Source organism: Argentina anserina, chromosome 4 (genome assembly GCF_933775445.1).
Source record: "Argentina anserina chromosome 4, drPotAnse1.1, whole genome shotgun sequence".
Classification (NCBI taxonomy): Eukaryota; Viridiplantae; Streptophyta; class Magnoliopsida; order Rosales; family Rosaceae; genus Argentina; species Argentina anserina.
This window is the reverse complement of record NC_065875.1, coordinates 995,909-1,014,710: the sequence shown is the minus strand read 5'-3', so window position 1 is coordinate 1,014,710 and position 18,802 is coordinate 995,909. Positions and strand designations below refer to the sequence as shown.

General features: G+C 39.4%; 3 protein-coding genes across 3 annotated transcripts; 2 read left to right on the top strand and 1 right to left on the bottom strand.

Moving 5' to 3' along the window:
- Positions 1-856: 856 nt before the first annotated feature.
- Positions 857-2,091, top strand: LOC126790844 (uncharacterized). Its single transcript, XM_050517196.1, has 2 exons — positions 857-1,532; positions 1,700-2,091. The coding sequence occupies exons 1-2, from the start codon at positions 857-859 to the stop codon at positions 2,089-2,091; spliced, it is 1,068 nt and encodes a 355-aa protein (XP_050373153.1).
- Positions 2,092-2,660: 569 nt separating this feature from the next.
- On the bottom strand, positions 2,661-5,172 carry LOC126790020 (transmembrane emp24 domain-containing protein p24beta3). Its single transcript, XM_050516144.1, has 4 exons — positions 4,910-5,172; positions 3,741-3,927; positions 3,397-3,504; positions 2,661-3,059 (listed from the first exon to the last, which is right to left on the bottom strand). Exons 1-4 carry the CDS (start codon positions 5,129-5,131, stop codon positions 2,926-2,928), a joined length of 651 nt encoding a protein of 216 aa, XP_050372101.1. The 5' UTR covers positions 5,132-5,172; the 3' UTR covers positions 2,661-2,925.
- Positions 5,173-5,416: 244 nt separating this feature from the next.
- On the top strand, positions 5,417-6,721 carry LOC126790843 (F-box protein At5g07610-like). Its single transcript, XM_050517195.1, has one exon. The coding sequence runs from the start codon at positions 5,417-5,419 to the stop codon at positions 6,719-6,721; it is 1,305 nt and encodes a 434-aa protein (XP_050373152.1).
- Positions 6,722-18,802: the final 12,081 nt, after the last annotated feature.

The following is an 18,802-nucleotide window of genomic DNA, read 5'->3' as shown; positions in this document are numbered from 1 at the left end:
GGTTTGAGCCGATATATCACCATTTGATTTCATTTATCGGGTTGACCGATAAAATTAACTTATTGTATCGTCTTGAGATTCAAGCAATTGCAGATGATATAACTAGTAAATATGTTCCTCCTCACGTCAACATATTTTATTGTCTAGGAGGAATTACGCTTACTTGTTTTTTAGTAAAGATATATTGTCGATATATCCCGATATTTAGAACATTGCCTATGATAGAATTTTTGAACATATTATTATAACAATATGGTTGTTGGTTGATGGACATATACAATATGAAATATATGGTGATTTATTTTGTAATTGCAAACTTTATCTTGTTTGTAATAGTTGTAGTAAATGAAGAATGCTTATTAATTTTATAATGAAATGATGTGAATTAATTAACTTAGTTTTAGAAAAAAAATTAAAGTTGAAATTGGAGGAAAATGAAAGATAAAATTAAAAAATAATGAAGTCAAGAAAATACTTTAAAAATTGGTGGGAAATGAAGGCACAAACGGTGTTAATTGATGGAATAAACTAAAATTAGGCTGAAATAGAAATTGAAGGTACCAATGTGATATTTTTCTGAGGTACTAAAAGTTAGAATGATCAAAGTATCATTTGTTAAATTATCCCATGAAATAAATATTGCAAAACAACATTGTCAGAACTCAAAAGCTGCATGTTTCAAGTCTCAGTGACTCTGTCTCAAGTCACCATCTCTTGTTCTAGTTCTCAGGTAAAGGTACGTGATTCTACATATACAATATATTTAAGATAGTATTATACTTGTGATGTATTGTAGTGAATTTGCTCTTATATAACTGTTAATTGAAAAGGTTGAAGACGAAAGAGCAGGGAAGAAATGACAGCAGTTGGTGAAGATCTGGTGGAGAAAATCCTATTAACTCTGCCTCCTAAGACTCTGGTGCGATTTAAATGCGCCTCTAAAGGGTGGGATGCCCTGATCAACAATCCCAGGTTCGTAGCAAAGCACCTCTCCAATTTCAATTCCAATTCCAAACATCTGCTCGTCATGAAGAAGACTTTAGTTCTTAAGGAGACTACTAATGACACTGGAAAAGAAGATAAAGAAGAAGAAGAAGAAGTAGTAGTATTTTCTTTGCTTAATATATGCAATAATGATGATGATATTGATACTAGTGAGGACAGAATTATTGTTTCTAGTGTAGCCGACGTCAAAATACCTCTTTCTATGAGTCTAAAGACTAAAGAAGAAGCTGTTCATATGGTGGCGCATTCCAATGGAATCATATGTCTACATCTAGTTAAAACTTTTCAGGTGATTTTATGGAATCCAGCAATTCAAGAATTTAAGCTTCTTCCCCCATCTCCATACCTTCCAGATGTTGATTGGAGACGTTGGAGTTACGATTACCCCAAGTCTGTTGAGGGGTTTGGATATGATGCTAAATTGAACGAAGACAAAGTGGTTAACTTTGGATTAAGTTCTACGCCAGGCTTCGAGGGTGATGGATATGATATTCATAATCGTCCTAAGGCAGCAATATACTCTTTGAGTACTAATTCATGGAGAAAAATTAACACCAATGCTTTAGAAACAGAAAAAAACTGTTTTTATGCCCGAAAGTTTCCAGATTCAATTCAAGGAAATGTTTTATTGGTTAGGACATGAGCAACACAAGGAACTGTATGTGTTGGATATCCAGGACTACCTCATTATTAGGCAGGTCATCATTTTATGATATCATGTTACCTGCTGATCGTGTTTATCATCCCGAGGTCCTCACTTACCGTATGACTCTTCGAGTGTGGAACGAATCCCTTGCCCTTTTTATATTGATTGATGAATTTGAAGTTGTTGATGAGTTTGGAAGTGATGAACTTGAATATTCTTCTTTTGTAATATGGGTGCTGGATGAACTTGGTGGTCTGACGGGTGCTTCTTGGACAAAGCACGTAACTCTTGAACCCACTGAGAAGCCATTGGCATTTCTGAATAGCAATGACATTCTGTTGGATGACTTCATGGGACTTGTTTTTGGCAGCCATATTTATATCTCTAGATCTTTAGTAGACCCGAGTATTCAATCACTCATTTTTCTTCAAATATTGTGAGTAATAGTAGAAACTTGATATATATATTTTTTAATTTCCAGTTGCAGTACATAACAGGCATATCTACTTCACGTTTCGGTTGCAACTATGGTAAGTCCTCTTCATTATATAGAATTGATACGTTATTTTGAATTGCACCAGACCTTTATGTTGTGCAAATTGTTCTATTGTATGAAATTTAATGTGTCCATCCTCCTCTACAGTTGGCAAACCATATTTGATCTCCTTTATGGCAATCTGAGTGGAGAGGAAAGCAGCTCTAGAAAAAGTCCTGAACAAGATGGGAGCTGGTTAACCTTAGTGAGCAGTTTTCTGATCGAGTCCTAAACAACTTCTCATCAGAATTACTACAAATCTAAACTGATGAACCAAAAGTCCAAAACACAACCTATTTCCCATTCTTCATCGATCTGCAAGTTTGTGTTTAGGAGTGAGAAATATGAGTGACATTGTCAGCCATGTACTGAGTCCAAAGTCCAAGTAGTTCTGAGCTACTAACTTGAAAATTTGTGATGCACTATATCTCAATCATACAAATACTTCTGTTCTAATCCCTTTACCTAATCCTGTTAATATAAAATTTGATATTTCGCTTATCTTCATATTGTCTGTCAATACAAATGAAATGCCAGAGGCAACTGTCATGGAGCAGCTATAAGATTAACCCGCAGCAAATACTAAACAAGACTGGAAAATCTCAATGCACATGAAAGGTGAAAAGAAAAAAAAATATAAAAGTACCATAATGTTACACAAATGGTACACAAAGATGTATCTGAGATAATAATGTATAAATGGTATCCAGTTAGAATACAGAAACATTAACCTAGCAACTCAAACCCGATTATATCCAATTGATTTGCTAAAGAGGCGGCGAATGTATATAACTTGTAGACCACTAGCGGCAACTAGCATCAAGTATTCTCCCATTGTGTAAAGCACAACCCGCTTTCTTGTGCTCTCATTCGCTGTGGTAGAAATAAATATAACAAAAGAGTGTGAAGACAGTTGGTATTGAGTAATACATTGCTAACATTAGGAAATTGAATAGTTGGGAACCTCAAGATGTATTTTATCACAGCAATGTATTTAACAGTTCCATATCTTTTGCAATAACTTATGAATTTATAAAACCGAGCAAAACATCTTAAATTCTGGGTATTAAGCTTCTCGTTTATTCATACTTATAATTGAAAAAACAGGGACATCGAGTTAATCATCACATAGACGGCATATATCTGATACGAAGGAATGCATCGTCTCATCACTATCATATTTTGAAAAACAAATGAACGAAAAACTTACTATGACGGTGACGAGCATCACGTGCTTTCAAGTACTTTTGCTCCAATGTAACTGACTCCAGTGCTTCTCTAAGCTCAGCTATCTTCACATTGATAGGGTCTAGATGTTCTGCAATGAAACCAAATTCACAGGTTAGATGTAACCAGGACAAATAGTGAGAGTTATAAAATAAAAAATTGAAATAAAAAAGCCTCAAAACATGAGAATTGGACAAAGACAGTTCATTGGTTGACAACCAGCTGGTTTTATGGCCGTCAAGGTCAGAATCACTTCAACCATTAAATAGCAATTTCAAATTGGATGGATAAGTAGGGCATAAACTTATCAAAACAGATTTTACATACCATCCTTGGCAATGTTGTGCTCAGTAGGAATATGGCCGACGTGTATATTGAATGAAACTGTTTCCGGAGTTGAATATGGATTGTGGAAACAGAACTTGTACATTCCACTCCTAGGGGCCTTAAACTCAAACTTGTCTCCAGATGATCCCTTTGAAGTGTGCACTGCATTACCCCCAGGAGATGTCACCTGCACAAAATACCAACATTATACATATCAAATCCTTTCTCATTCGAGTCTGAAAATGCACCTAACGGATGCCTGTGAAGACCAGATCAAACTAGACATAAATATAGTATAAAAGTATTGTAATGGAACTCATAAAGCGAGCTGTGTGTGCATGCGTTTGGGCGCGTGTACTTTGCTGAATGTGAAAGCTCTCAAATGACATAACCACTGAGTGAACATAAAGAAATGCATTTTTCAAAGATCAGACATATTTCTACTAGTAAAACATTTTACATGCTTATAGTCATAGGAAACAACAAATTAACATTGAAACCACCATCTTCTGAGAAGCAAAGTCTGTATAGTAACACTAGAATCAAAAGTAAGTGCACAACCAATTGTTCTGGGTCTTTTAAGTTTAATGAAGAAAACCCCTTTTGATCTGCTTAAATAAGAAATGGGCTGAGAGGAACCAAATCAGAGGACTGTAAATGCTAATACCTAACTTCCGGAACAAGATAAGACCCTTACAAAAGTGATACTCCTAGCTCCAACAAGCTAACTACATTTTATATAGGAGAAGCTTAATCTTGGTTAGTTCTATATACTAGTCACTGATGCATCTTTGAAGAATACTAGTCCAACATAGAAATACAAATGAGATAATAAAGACAGCAACTTTACGCCTCGAACATTCATACTCATGCAGAAAATTAACTCTGATAAGACTTAAGAGTATGATTAGCAATTCAGCTCTGGCAATTTAGTCCAGTAATCTCAAAATTATTCATCTTAATACAAATCGTCTCCAATTGACCTTAATTACTAGCATCAATACTCTATATAACATAACTGAAATCATAATTAAGATAATAACAATTCAAAATCCAAAACCTTAGATCTAATCCAAAACCACACTAAACCCCCAAATTGCGCCAATCATAAAAAAAAACCCTAAAAATCAAAACTTGAGGCCGAATTAAGCCAAAGAGGAAACACTCACAATCAAATCCAGACCCGGATGATCGTTAGCCCAGAAGATATCATGGTCTACGACAACGAAGTTCCCAGAAACGGTGTCGTCTTCATAGAGCACATACTCGTATACGCATTCGATGTCGTTCACCGTCACCGACAGCGCCGCGATTCGTCCCACAAAGCAGACCAGCAGAACTACGATCAACACCGCCGCCTTATTGCTCCGCCGAGCCTCCATTTTTCTCATCCAATTTTTTTTTTTTTTGTTTCTGGGTTTTGAGTCTCTGAGATTCTCAGTTTCAGAGAAAGAGAGAAAAAAAATGGAGCCGACGAAGAAAAAGGTTCGTGTTTAAATTAAAAGTGAAGATTGCTACGTGTTGCTTTTCTATTGGATAGTGACACGCTGATCCCGCCACGTCAGCTTCGGGGTCAGCTTTTTAACTTTGGGCCTGTTTTCTGTTATTTTTGGGCTTCTCTGTCTTTTTCGGGTCCTATATATTGAGGAAGAAGTTAGGGCAAAATAACATTGAGAATGACGAAGACAATGGTGAGAGTTTGTTTTGCGGAAAGCGTGGCGGATATAGAAGAGCTACTTATTCAGATTCTTTTATTTGTTCCGACTCGATCAGTGATCAAGTTGAAGTGCGTCTGCAAACAATGGCTGGCTCTCATCTCCGACCCCGAGTTCCAACGACGTCACACCGTTCCAAACCCTAACCCTAAAATCTCAGCTTTCTTCTGTGGCAAAATCCGACAGAAAGTTTTCAAGTCCATCTTGCTTGGGAGTCCGGCCGGTAATCCCTTTAGAGCTTTTCAAGATTCTGTTCCTGCTGGCAAAAATTGGAGGATTATTCAATCCTGCAATGGACTCTTCCTCTGCAATAATAATGATAATAATCGTACAGTGTATGTTGTTAATCCCACAACCAACCAATTCCGGGCTCTTTCATCTCCAAGGGTAAGGCAAGACGTGGATATATATGGTTTTGTACGTTATGCTTTGGCTTTTGATCCTTCAGTATCGCCTCATTACAAGGTGGTCTGCGTGACTAACTCGGTGCCCACCCATTTTTTAAATATGGAACGGGAAGGCGAACAACATAAAATAGACATATATTCGTCGGAGACTGGCCGATGGAAGCATCTCAATATTCCTTTCTTCCAAAGCCCCTCTGACGAGGGTATGCACTTTGATGTCAAGGAGATGGCCATGCACTTTGATGGCAGGAGCAGCGAGAGTTCAGTATTCTGCAATGGTGCGGTTCATTGGATAAGACGCTTGCCCAGATTGGAAACCAGCAGAAATAATTATATTGAATTTCAGAGACAACAGAATGATGTATTCCACTACTTTAACTTAGCTGAAGAACGTTTGGAGCTGGTTGCTAGTCCCCTTCCGGTTCCCTCGCATGTCAAAAACATTCGCTGTATATGGCCGACTTTGACTCAGAGATACTTTGGGGAGTGCGGTGGCCATTTGTATTTGATTGAGATTTTTGACCGCAACACTCAATTAGAGGTCCTGGAGATGGAGAGAGAATACTCTGGGTGGTTTGCCAAGTATCATGTTGATCTTAATCCATTGATGGCAGCTCTTTGTCCTCGACAGGATTGGTATGAATTTGTTGTCCTGGGTCTTTTTCGAGAGGCAAAATGTGATGAGAATGAAGAGGAGGATTCTTTGACAAATCTTTGGTTGCATATGCATGGAAAGGTCGTATCTTTTGATCTTAAGAATACGGCCATCAAGAAATCTGGTTTTTTTTTATTTGTAGGTGATAACTATTGCAGGGGGGTTAATAAATATCTTTACATGGACACATTGGCTTGTGTGTGACTGTGAGGATACAGATTTTTATATGTAGTCCATGCCATTGGCTTTTGAGAATAATTGCATTACGTAAAAACGTAAACATACGATCGATATGCCATATATTCTGTTGATTGTATTACGTATCAACGCAAACGACACACTTATATGTACATATATGTCTTTTGGTTAATAAACAAGATTTTCAACCCTACTTCACACTTTAATCGATCTATTGAACATTATGCACCACTTCATACGAATTATGCTAGAAAATTCTGTAGGGATTCTCTATCTTTATTATCGAGTAATGAGCTGCTAACAAACACACAAGACGCCAAGTAATTGAAAGGATATTGTAAACGGTACGTAGTATTAGTGTTAAACAGTAACAAGCGTGACTCATGGACTAACTGTACCATTATTGTCCAAATTTAGCCACATCACATGTGTTGGGTTTTAATCACAAAAGGCCTCGGTACAATTGGTTATTATCCACCCACTTATAATCTCTATTTTATTTGTCACTTCTTAGATATGAGATCTCTCCTTTTCAACACGCCCCCTCACGTGCAACCTAATTTTTAGGTCTGTACGTGACAGATTAACATCCCACACACTGGGACGAAATAAACCAATGTCCAATAACCAACGACACTTGGTAACCATCCAATCGTAAAACCCTCTGATGGCATGATAATAGCACCCATCATGGGCCCATAACAAAGTGACACCCAACTCGAGCCCACGACAGATTGGAGGTGCGACTAGAGAGGGATCCGCTCTGATACCATGTTAAACAGCGACAAGCGTGTACCGATATTATCCCAACTTAGCCACCTTACATGTGTTAGGTTTTAATCACAAAAGGCCTCGGTACAATTGGTTATTATCCATCTACTTATAATCTCTATTTTATTTGTCACTTCTTAGATGTGGGATCTCTCATCTCCAACAACTAGAGCTATTACCCTATAGATACTGCCGATTGAAGAACTCTAATTTATACAACATTTGGTCGATTTTTCTGTATATACCGTCAAAAACTCAAAACCGGAGTTGAATATTGAAGTCTCTTTTGAAGGAAAAAAAAATTAGAAGGGTTTATCTTGGAATTTCTAGAGTGATGAAGATCGAAATAGTCGGTGAAACTTTTAGCTCAAGTGATCAATCATGCACGTAGCTTTGCGATATGTTTTGCGGCCAAGCCAAGTTGAATTGGGGGAATACAATCGACTCCTTTGAACCAAAGAAGAAAAAGCAAGACAAACTTGCCAAGATGGTTTTACCCTGGGAAAGAATTAGTAATGAAATCTCTTCGGTGAGCATTAATTTCTTCGGCAGAAACCGTCAACAATATCGAATGGTGAAAATCTATAACTGGCTGGTGCATATTGGGGGTGCACATCTTTGCATAGTTTCACCATGAAAATATATGATGTACCCAATGAAAATCTATAGCTGAGAAATAAATTAATTTACATATATTACAAAAACAGGAGATGAGATGGTATTGAAGTGGAATAGTACGAACTTTCATATGTTATAATATATTCAGCTAGATTAGCTAATCCTAGATATTTAGTTAGTTTGCTTGATTTTTGTTCACTGATCAGGTTGAAGTGCGTCTGCAAACAATATATGGTTGGCTCTCGTCTCCGACCCCGAGTTCCGACAACGTCACAGTGTTCGAATCTCTAACCCTAAAATCTCAACTTTCTTCTATGGTGAAATCCAACATAACGTTTTTCAAGTCCATCTCTCTCGGGAGTTCGGGTAGTAATTCCTTTAGAACATCTCCAACAGCTCCTTTAAAACCTAAATAATCTTTATTAGAGAGGAAAAACATCAAATTTTAGCTCTAATAGCTCATATAAACTGTCCTCTATAATAGAGAACGTGGGAAGAGAGATAAACAAAATCTCTAAATTTGTATAATTTTCCAAACAATCTCTCAACTTTATTTCTTACCAAAACAAATTCACTCTATCATAAAAATTAACAAAAAAATGATTTATTATCCCTTTTCTAGTCTTAGTATAAATTATGACATTATGAGATTTAATTTAATTTTCATTTAATTATACACATTTGTATTTAACTATTGGAGTTGATGTCCTTTTTTTTAGAGATTTAGTATTTTCATCATTTGTAATAGAGAATTTTAAGAATAGCTATTGGAGATGCTCTTAGAAGTTAGAACTGTTCAAGATTTTGTTTAAGCCGGCAAATTGGAGGATTATTCAATCCTGCAATGGCCTCTTTCTTTGCCATATTAATCCTTTATTTGGAGAAAGAAAACATCGTCCAGTATATGTTGTCAACTCCACAATTGTAATACCCCGAATTTTCGGGTTTAATTCGTATAATTTTTGTAGATTATTAAGTTTGGTAATTTGAGTAAAATCGCATTTTTACGCCTTATCGTCGATGTCAGGCGAAACGAAACTGATTTCGGAAATTAAGTTAAAAAAGGTTACGTTTTCTGTGACTCGAGAGTCGACTTTTATTTCGTCACTCATCTCTGAAAACGCCCTTCACGGAAGTTGTAGAGCTCATCGATACAAGTTTGTGGACATGTGACACACCTTAATCAGACGTCGTATGTGAACGTTATTATTAACAGAAGTTGGTTTCTGAATTCGAGGAAAACCTAATTTTCCTAAAACGGAAACCCCCCCACGCAGGTTTCTCTCTCTCCTCCCCGACCCTCGTTTCTCTCCAATCTTCTCCGCCGACAATCTCCATTCTCAGGCCACCGTGCACCACACCGCTGGTGTCGTTGGAATCGCACAGCCAAGCGATCTGATCCAGTGCAGCGGCGACCCACCCCGCGTCGTATCGCGTTGCCACCGAAAGATCGTTGTAGCAGCTCAGATGAAATCGGCATTGCCAGCAACGCTGGAGCTCGGGGCCACGGCTGCGAGTCCTCTCTCTTCCTCTTCGACACGATTCCACCAGCGGTGAGGCTCGAATCAAGCTACTGCTACTCCGATCTCCAAATTCCAATCCGGGATCTTACGACGGCGATTCTGGCGGTTTATGCCGGCTTGGGACAAACTGAAGGTATGGTTGTGTCTCTCTCCTTGTGATCTACGTTTTTCATATTGGAAGTTTGTTGATTTGAGGAGTTTTGGGCGGAGGTGGTGGTGGAGCGCGTGCCACCGTCTGTGGCGGCGCGTGGGAGCAGATGAGGGTGGCATCAACGATCTAGGATGGTGTAGGAAGTGAAATGGCAGAGTTTGGGGGCTGAGTGTGAGGTCACGGACGCCTGTTTGGGCTGCGCGTGAGCCCCACGTGCGCCTACTGTGGGTAGTCGTCTGTGGCGGCGCGTGAACAGTAAATTTGTGAACAAACAGTAATTCCGTTAACAGTGATTCCTGAATAGTAATTTTATGAACAGTAAATCATGAACAGTGTTCGGTTGTACTGAATCGACACCTGAGATTTTACGCATCATTTTCTAAGCACTTTATCATGCTATTAGGTGACCGACGAAACGAGTGAGGGAATCGCTCTCGGTGTCATGGAAATTGCACGCATAAAATAAGGTGAGTAAATCTCACTATGACGAGTCTATCCTTGGCGGTGACTCATATTTACGACTTCTTTAAAAGATTGAACTATAACATGTATATAATATAGTGGGTTGGTATGTGTATAAATGGTAAATACGATACATATATATGGGTCCGCTATATTATATAATGTTATGTTTTTATTTCCAAACAAGTTTGTATTGTGGTGACTATATTTATATTGTTGTGCAAGAGTCACTTGGTTGTAGTATAATAAACATGCGTTGATTGTTATATTGTACGTGATTTTAACATTGAGTCTTGTTAAAACGTTTTTCTGGTGTTCGGACGTTGTTGGCAATAATCGGAACCAAGCCTTGGCTGGGTGTCAGTTATGATTAGTTAGAGCTCTAGTCTGTCTGCCGGTGTACTGCATGAGGGGTAACAGATGAGTTGCCTGGGTTTCATGAGTACCCATGTTTTTAGTGATATTGGGTAACATATGAGTTGCCCAGTGTCTGTCGGTGTACTGCATGAGGGGTAACATATGAGTACCTGGGTCTCATGGGTACCCGTTTGTTGTTTTATATGATATTGGGTAAACAAATGGGTTTCCCAATGACTCATGAGTACACATATTTTCAAATATTATTAGACAACCAGATGGGCCGTCCAGTGTCTCATGAGTTTGTTTATCTTTAAATGTTATTAGTTATTTTCTTTTGAATGCGATGTACGTTATATTGTTGGTTTACTAATACAAGCTGCAAAGCTTACCGGGTTTGTGTTTACAATCCTGGTGCACCTATTCGATGGTGTAGGAGATAGATCTGCAGGTGTGGATTAGCAGGTTTGGAAGACTTACTCTGAAGATTGCCGAAGTTTATTTCTTCTATTTGTGGTGAGGATTGAGAAAATTTTACATGTCTATTTGTTATAATATTTGAATTATAAACTTGTTATGTATTATTCAAGTTGACTGAGTCGTACTATGAACTCAGTTTCGATACACTGTTATTATAAAATAATTTCAATATATCTGAGATTGTTTTAGAATTTTCATGGTTTTAGTTTCGAGTTTTATCATTCGAAATTTTGGAGTTGTGACAACAATCAACCAATTTCGAGCTCTTTCTTCTCCGACGGTAAGGGAAGACATGAATGTACGTTATGCTTTGGCTTTTGATCCTTCAGTATCGCCTCATTACAAGGTGATATGCGTGTCTAACTCGGTGGAGACCTATTTTCAATATGTGGAACGGGAAGGCGAGCACCATAAAATAGACATATATTCGTCTGAGACTGGCAGGTGGAAGCATCTCAATATCTTTTCTCAAAGCCCCTCTGACGAGGGTATGCAGTTTGATGTCAAGGAGATGGCCATGCACTTTGATGGATGGAACAGCGAGAGTTCAGTATTTTGCAATGGTGCGGTTAATTGGATAAGACACATTGGTAGACAAAACATTGCAATCGACGTTAATATTCATCGTGAGTTTTGCAGACAAGAAGTTGATGTATTACACTACTTTAACTTAGCTGAAGAACGTTTGGGGCTCATGGCTAGTCCCCCTCCGGTTCCCTTGCTTGTCAAAAACATTCCCTTTGATGAATCAGGTTTCTTCCCTACTATATGGTTGATTTTGGCTCAAAGATATATATTTTCGGGAGTGCGGTGGCCATTTATATTTGATTGAGACTTTTGCGTACTGCAACACTCAATTTGAGGTTATGGAAATGGAGACGGATTACTCCGGCTGGTTTGTCAAGTATCGTGTTGATCTTAATCCACTAGTGGCAGCTCTTCCTGATTGGAATGATTTTGTTGTCTTGGGTCTTTTTGGAGAGGGAAAATGTGATGAGAATGAAGAAGAGGATTCTTCAACTGATCTTTGGTTGCATATGCCTGGAAAAGTCGCATCTTTTAATCTTAAGATTAAGGCCATCAAGAAATTTGTTGAGTTAGCTAATAAAGAACTTTTTCTAGCCCCATGTGATAATCAACATTATTACGTCATTTACATGGACTTATTACTATGCTTACTTGGAGAGTTTAGCTTGTGTGCGACTGTGACGATGAATCCTATGTATATGTTGTCCACATATGTAGTTAGTTGCGAAAGCTCCACCATGTTATTCATGCTTTGTATTAATAGAAAGTTCTAATATTTGTTGTTTGTTATCATTGTTGGACCTTATAGCATCAAGATTTGTTGGAGAGGAGAGATCTCACATCTAAGAAGTGACAAAGAAAATAAAGCTTATAAGTGGGTGGATAATAACCAATTGTACCGAGGCCTTTTGTGTTTAAAACCCAACACCTGTGAGGTGGCTAAGTTGGGACAGTATCGGTACAGTTGGTCCACGGGCCACGCTTGTCGCTGTTTAACATGGTATCAGAGCGGGTCCCTCTCCAGTCGCGCCTCCAATCTTTCGTGGGCCCGAGTTGGGTGCCACTTTGTCATGCCATCGGAGGATTTCCGATTAGATGACCACTAAGTGTCGTTGGTTACTGGACCTTAGTTTCTTTCATCCCAGTATGTGGGATGTTAATCTGTCACGTGTAGACCTAAAAATTAGGTTGCACGTGAGGGGGCGTGTTGGAGAGGTGAGATCTCATATCTAAGAAGTGACAAAGAAAATAAAGCTTATAAGTGAGTGGATAATAACCAATTGTACCGATGCCTTTTGTGTTTAAAACCCAACACCTGTGAGGTGGCTAAGTTTGGACAGTATCGGTACAGTTGGTCCACGGACCACGTTTGTCACTGTTTAACAAGATTTTTTCCGCATGCACACGTACATGAGGTACATCACCAAGGACATTTGACACACTTCAATCTAGTCATGTTCTGGAGAAGCTTCACACTCAAATGCATGCTTGTTATGTGGCCCCCGTTTTTAACTTGAAAGCTGTCACTGAAATATAAATACAATATATGTTTGGTCGACTATGCGTTAACGTTACTGTACGTACATTTTGTTGAGATGCAGAGGTAGACAATTATATTATAGGTAAAATTCGTTGCATTACGTTACGTACTTAGAACTCACCCATAGGTAGTCCAAAATATGGAATAATAAGATTGCAATACTGATCAACATACATGGTCGGAATTCATCGCCCTTTGCTCCCCAGACAAGCCATATTTTGCTTTCTTTGCTTTGCTCGATCTGTATAGAATGTTGCCTTCCTAGTGATCTGCCTTCCTTGCAGATCGATCTTGGAATTTTGATGAACTCTGGCACTATGAAGCTTGAAGTGTATGGACTCTTTCGAAGTCTTGGTTTCAAGCCACTGTCTCTGAAAAAAAAAACGTCATTGTACATGATGAACACCCTAGCAGGAACCACCAATATCTGAGCATAGAGTAACAGAGGAAATATATTGAATTTTCTTGATTGAATTACATACAACAATCATCTATATATATACACCTATAAAGATTGCTCCACTATCATGGTGCTTCAATACCCGTTAGTGCTCATAATGATTCACGCCAACACTCCCCCTCAAGTTGGTGCATACATGTCAACCATGCCCAACTTGTTAAGTGAATCATAAAAAGTCTTTTTAGACACTCCTTTTGTAAGTATATCGGCAAGTTGCTCTTCTGTAGGAACAAAAGGAAAACCGATGATTTTTGCATCTAGTTTCTCCTTTATAAAATGACGATCAACTTCCACATGTTTTGTACGATCATGTTGCACAGGATTCTGGGAAATATCAATAGCTGCCTTGTTGTCACAGTACATCTGCATAGTACACTGAGGCTTAATACCCAAATCTTGTAGCAAATTTCTAAGCCATAACAATTCGCACACTCCCTGAGCCATACCTCTGTATTCTGCTTCAGCACTAGATCGAGCTACCACATTTTGTTTCTTACTCCTCCACGTAACAAGATTACCTCCAACAAAGGTAAAGTACCCTGATGTGGATCTCCGATCTGTAATATTTCCAGCCCAGTCTGCATCTGTGAAGCCACAAATCTCAAGGATTTTGTTGTGATTAGAAAACATTACTCCTCTCCCTGGAGTTGACTTCAAGTACCTCAAAATCCTTACAACAGCATCCATGTGATCCACACTCGGATTATGCATAAATTGACTTACCACACTTACTGCATACGCAACATCTGGCCTGGTATGTGACAAATAAATCAGGCGTCCAACTAACCTCTGATAACGAGTCTTGTCAGTTGGCACTTGATCTCGGTACTCTGCTAACCGATGGTTCTGCTCAATAGGAGTATCAATTGGAGTGCAATCTAACATACATGTCTCCGTTAGTAGATCAAGGAAGTACTTTCTCTGACACATATAGATACCATCACTTTCCCGGGCTACCTCAATGCCCAAGAAGTACTTGAGTGTACCTAGGTCCTTCATCTCAAACTTTGTGGCTAGCTGCTTTTGTAATTTGTCTACCTCAATAGTATCATTGCGAGTAACTACCATATCGTCAACATATATGATTAGGGCTGTTACATTCCCTTGTTGGTGTTTGAGAAATAATGTGTGGTCTGAATTACTCTGCATATAGCCAATTTTCCTCATGAATTGTGAGAATCTTCTAAACCAAGCACGAGGTGACTGTTTAAGACCATACAAAGATTTTCTCAATCTGCATACAGAGTTATTTGGAGAGACAGCCGCATACCCCGGCGGGAGATCCATGTACACTTCTTCTGTAAGTTCTCCATGAAGGAAAGCATTCTTAACATCAAACTATCTAAGTGGCCAATTTAAGCAAGCAGCACAAGAGAGCAATACCCGAATAGTGTTTATCTTTGCAACATGTGCAAATGTCTCGTCATAGTCTATGCCATATGTCTGGGTGAATCCTTTTGCTACTAGGCGTGCTTTATACCGGCTCACTGACCCATCTGGATTATGCTTCACTGTAAACACCCAACGACATCCCACAGTTTTCTTGCCGTGTGGTGGAGATATAAGATCCCAAGTTTTGTTATTTTTTAATGCTTCCATCTCTTCCTCCATTGCTTTCCTCCATTTTGGATCTCTTAATGCATCATGCACTTTGTTAGGTACTGATACAGTAGATATTTGATTCACAAATGATTCATATGACTTAGACAATCTTTTGGTAGACATAAAATTTGCCACAGGATACTTAGTTTTAGCCTGAAGGGTAGGTTCATACTTTTTTATTGGTTGACCCCGAGTAGACCTATTTGGCAAGACATATTGTCTACTATTAGCCTCACTAGTATTAGTCCCAATAGAATGACTAACCTCAGATGAGTGATCTTCCGTACCAGGAGAGCATTGGTCAGGTGTAGAAACATGAGGGGCAGTTGTGTTGTTATCTGCTGGTACCTGAATTTCTGGAGTGACTTCACTACCGGAATCATTCGGTGGTGCATGTGTTGCTCACACATTGGTAATCTCAATAGAACCTGTCACTATATCTACTGGCTCACTTATCTCCCCCTCTCCATGATACAGCTCTTCAAAATATGAATTCTCCCCCTGAAGAGCAGTATCAGAAGAGGAAAAATAGCTCATGTCTTCAAAAAAAGTAACATCCATAGTGACATAGTACTTTCCGGTAGGCGGATGATAGCACCGGTACCCTTTCTGATGTCCACCATACCCAACAAACACACATTTAACGGCTCGGGCATCCAACTTAGATCTCTGGTGTTTTGGAAGATGGACAAAAGCAACACAACTGAAAACACGCGCAGGAAGATTATGAAAAGAGGGTAAGGAGACATGAGATGCAAGTACCTCATATGGAACTTTTCCTTGAAGGACACGAGAGGGAAGACGATTAATGAGGTGGGCGGAAGTTATGACAGCATCACCCCAAAGGTATTTGGGCATATGAGCACTAAAAAGAATACACCGAGCCATGTCAAGTAAGTGATGATTTTTCCTTTCAGAAACTCCATTTTGCTCAGGTGTATAAGGACATGTTGTTTGATGAACAATTCCGTGTGTGTTAAGAAACTCTTGAAAGACATGATTTACATATTCCCCCCCCCCCATTATCAGAACGAAGAACTCTAATGGTGGCATTATATTGTGTTTGGACAGTGGTATAGAAGCTTGAAAAGCGGGAAAAACCTCATCTTTAGATTTGAGGAGAACAATCCATGAAAGACGGGTGCAATCATCAATAAATGACACATAATAACGCATCCCTGACACAGTAGACTCTTTAGAGGGTCCCTAAACATCAGAATGAATTAATTCGAAAGGAAGAATATGGTTATTAGAAGTACTAGGGGAATAAGTAGATCGATGACTCTTACCTAAGACACATGTCTCACAACGTAAAAGTGACTCTTCCACGTTAATGAACAAAGTAGGCATAGATTTTTTCATAACACTAAAAGATGGATGCCCTAAACGACGATGCCATAACCAAACTTCACTTAACTTGTCAGAAGTGGAGATTAAAGCGGTCCGAGACTGAACCCCTGGTTTCTCCCCCGCATATGTCTGATCCAGATGAAACAACCGGCCCCTCAAATACCCCTGACCAATTAACTCCCCGGTGAGAAGATCCTAAAATATCACATACATGGGAAAAAATGTCACAGAGCATTTAGCGTCAGCGTTTAATTGGGGAACATATATTAAATGATGAGATAAAGTAGGTACATAGAGCACATTGTGAAGCTCTATAGTGGGAGTAATACGAACAGACCCTTTCCCTAATACGGGAAATGCCTCACCATTAGCATTAGTAACATATGGTACTGGTGGAGGAGACAATACGGTAAAATAAGATTTGTCATAAGTCATATGATCAGACGCACCCGAATCAATAATCCACGTATCAGAACCAACAAAGTTAGAAATATTTAAAGCCATACCAATTTTGCCAAGACCAGCTATGGATGCGGTGGGTAAGTATTGTTACCAAAAAACTGATATAAACCAGTTGTGGGTGCACGCGCACTGTCGGTGATCCTCCACTGACAAAAAGTACCAAATCTGGGCCGGGTCGGGTCCGGTTCGTCTGAATCGGGTCAGATCTGGGTCGGGTCAGATTCGGGTCGGGTCAGATACGGGTCTGATCAAATCCGGTTCGGGACGTAATATGGGCCGGGCCGTGCGTAGCTGGGCCGGGCAGTGCGTAGCTGGGCTGGACCGGGCAGGTGGATCCAAATCCGGATCGATCGGATTTCTTCACCGGCGATGTCAACAGATAGCTCGATGCGGCGGATCCCTTGGAGGATAGCTTGCAGCGGCGCCTGTGGTGCTAAGGTTGCAGCGGCGGAAGAAGATGTCGCCGAGGGAGATCGGAGACCGGCAGAGCAAGGATGGCACGGCTGAGGAAGGACAGCTCGCGGGGAGGAAGGATAGAGATGAGCTGATCGGAGAGGAGCTCGGCGGGGTGAGCTGCGCTTATCGGCGGGAGCGTGGCGGTTCCGAGGGAGCTTGGAGCTGTTTTTCTCTCCGAGCTTGGAGCGGTTCCGAGCTTGCTTGGAGTGGTTCCGGGTCGGGTATTCCGACTAGTGCTTGGTTTGCTATTAACTTGCTGACGTTGGAGGATGGAGGTTACAAGCTTGCAGACGTTTCCGATGGGCTGTGCTCTGAGATACCAAGATAACAGAAAGCTTGGCTGACGAGCTCGCACACTGCAGAGAAAAAATAAACCCAGGAAAAGCAGAGCAAAGCTCTGATACCAAGAGAAAATATATTGAATTTTCTTGATTGAATTACATACAACAATCATTTCTATATATACACCTATAAAGATGGCTCCACTATCATGGTGCTCCAATACCCGTTAGTGCTCATAATGATTCACTCCAACAGTAACAACTTACGAGGGAATTGTACAGCAATACACCCTTTTTTTTTTTTCTTCAAGAAACAACGTCAAATGATTTAAAGGCATAGAGTCTAAGCTTTCGAATGTCCCCATTTTGGTGCATTATGAGCTTGGTGACATGGGCCTTATTAATGGTTTCATACTATACAGTACTCAAGAAAATTATAGTTTCACTATGGATGTAGCTCTCATTGTAAATGTCAGATTGGGCCGTATATGTACAATGCAAATGCATCAAGTATAATGTTTGTTACTTTGTTACGTTTTATTCTTGTGTTCATATATTCTCCAAATATAGGAATGATAATGACTTTTTAGTCCCATTGACGCTCTCTTACACTGTTCGGGGAGAGGACTCCAATGAGGGAGATGACTTTTTAAAAGGGATTACAAATTCTTCCGGGTCGAATTCCTCGTTTGGCAAAAAAAAAGGAGGGATTTAAATTACACGGGATTTCAACGGGGAATTTTGGAAGGGATTTCACTGAATAAAACTTCTTCCTGTGAGTTCCACATTTTCAGGGCGTAACTTCAAAATTCCACTGAACGCTCGATTTATCGCGAATTCAACTCTTTCAATCGTTGATTCCCAGGTTTGTTCCACACTTTGGGCTTCTGATTCTCTTCACAATCTAGGGTTCCATGGTTAGAATTTGTGTGTTTAGATCTCCAATTTGGGCGATCTATGTTATGTGTATAACTGTTTATTATCCTTGAGATAGTTCTTCAATTTCTTCATATGCTTTTGTTTATTGAATTGTTGAAAGGGATACA

Bases quoted from the DNA above. Each gene is read 5' to 3' on its own strand.
- LOC126790020 (XM_050516144.1), bottom strand. From the start codon at position 5,131: ATGAGAAAAATGGAGGCTCGGCGGAGCAATAAGGCGGCGGTGTTGATC. The intron at 3,928-4,909 runs GTGAGTGTTTCC...TATTTTGTGCAG, and splicing joins ATCCGGGTCTGGATTTGATT to GTGACATCTCCTGGGGGTAA. The intron at 3,060-3,396 runs GTAAGTTTTTCG...TTTCTACCACAG, and splicing joins TGATGCTCGTCACCGTCATA to CGAATGAGAGCACAAGAAAG.
- LOC126790843 (XM_050517195.1), top strand. From the start codon at position 5,417: ATGACGAAGACAATGGTGAGAGTTTGTTTTGCGGAAAGCGTGGCGGAT.
- LOC126790844 (XM_050517196.1), top strand. From the start codon at position 857: ATGACAGCAGTTGGTGAAGATCTGGTGGAGAAAATCCTATTAACTCTG. The intron at 1,533-1,699 runs GTACTAATTCAT...CCTCATTATTAG, and splicing joins GGCAGCAATATACTCTTTGA to GCAGGTCATCATTTTATGAT.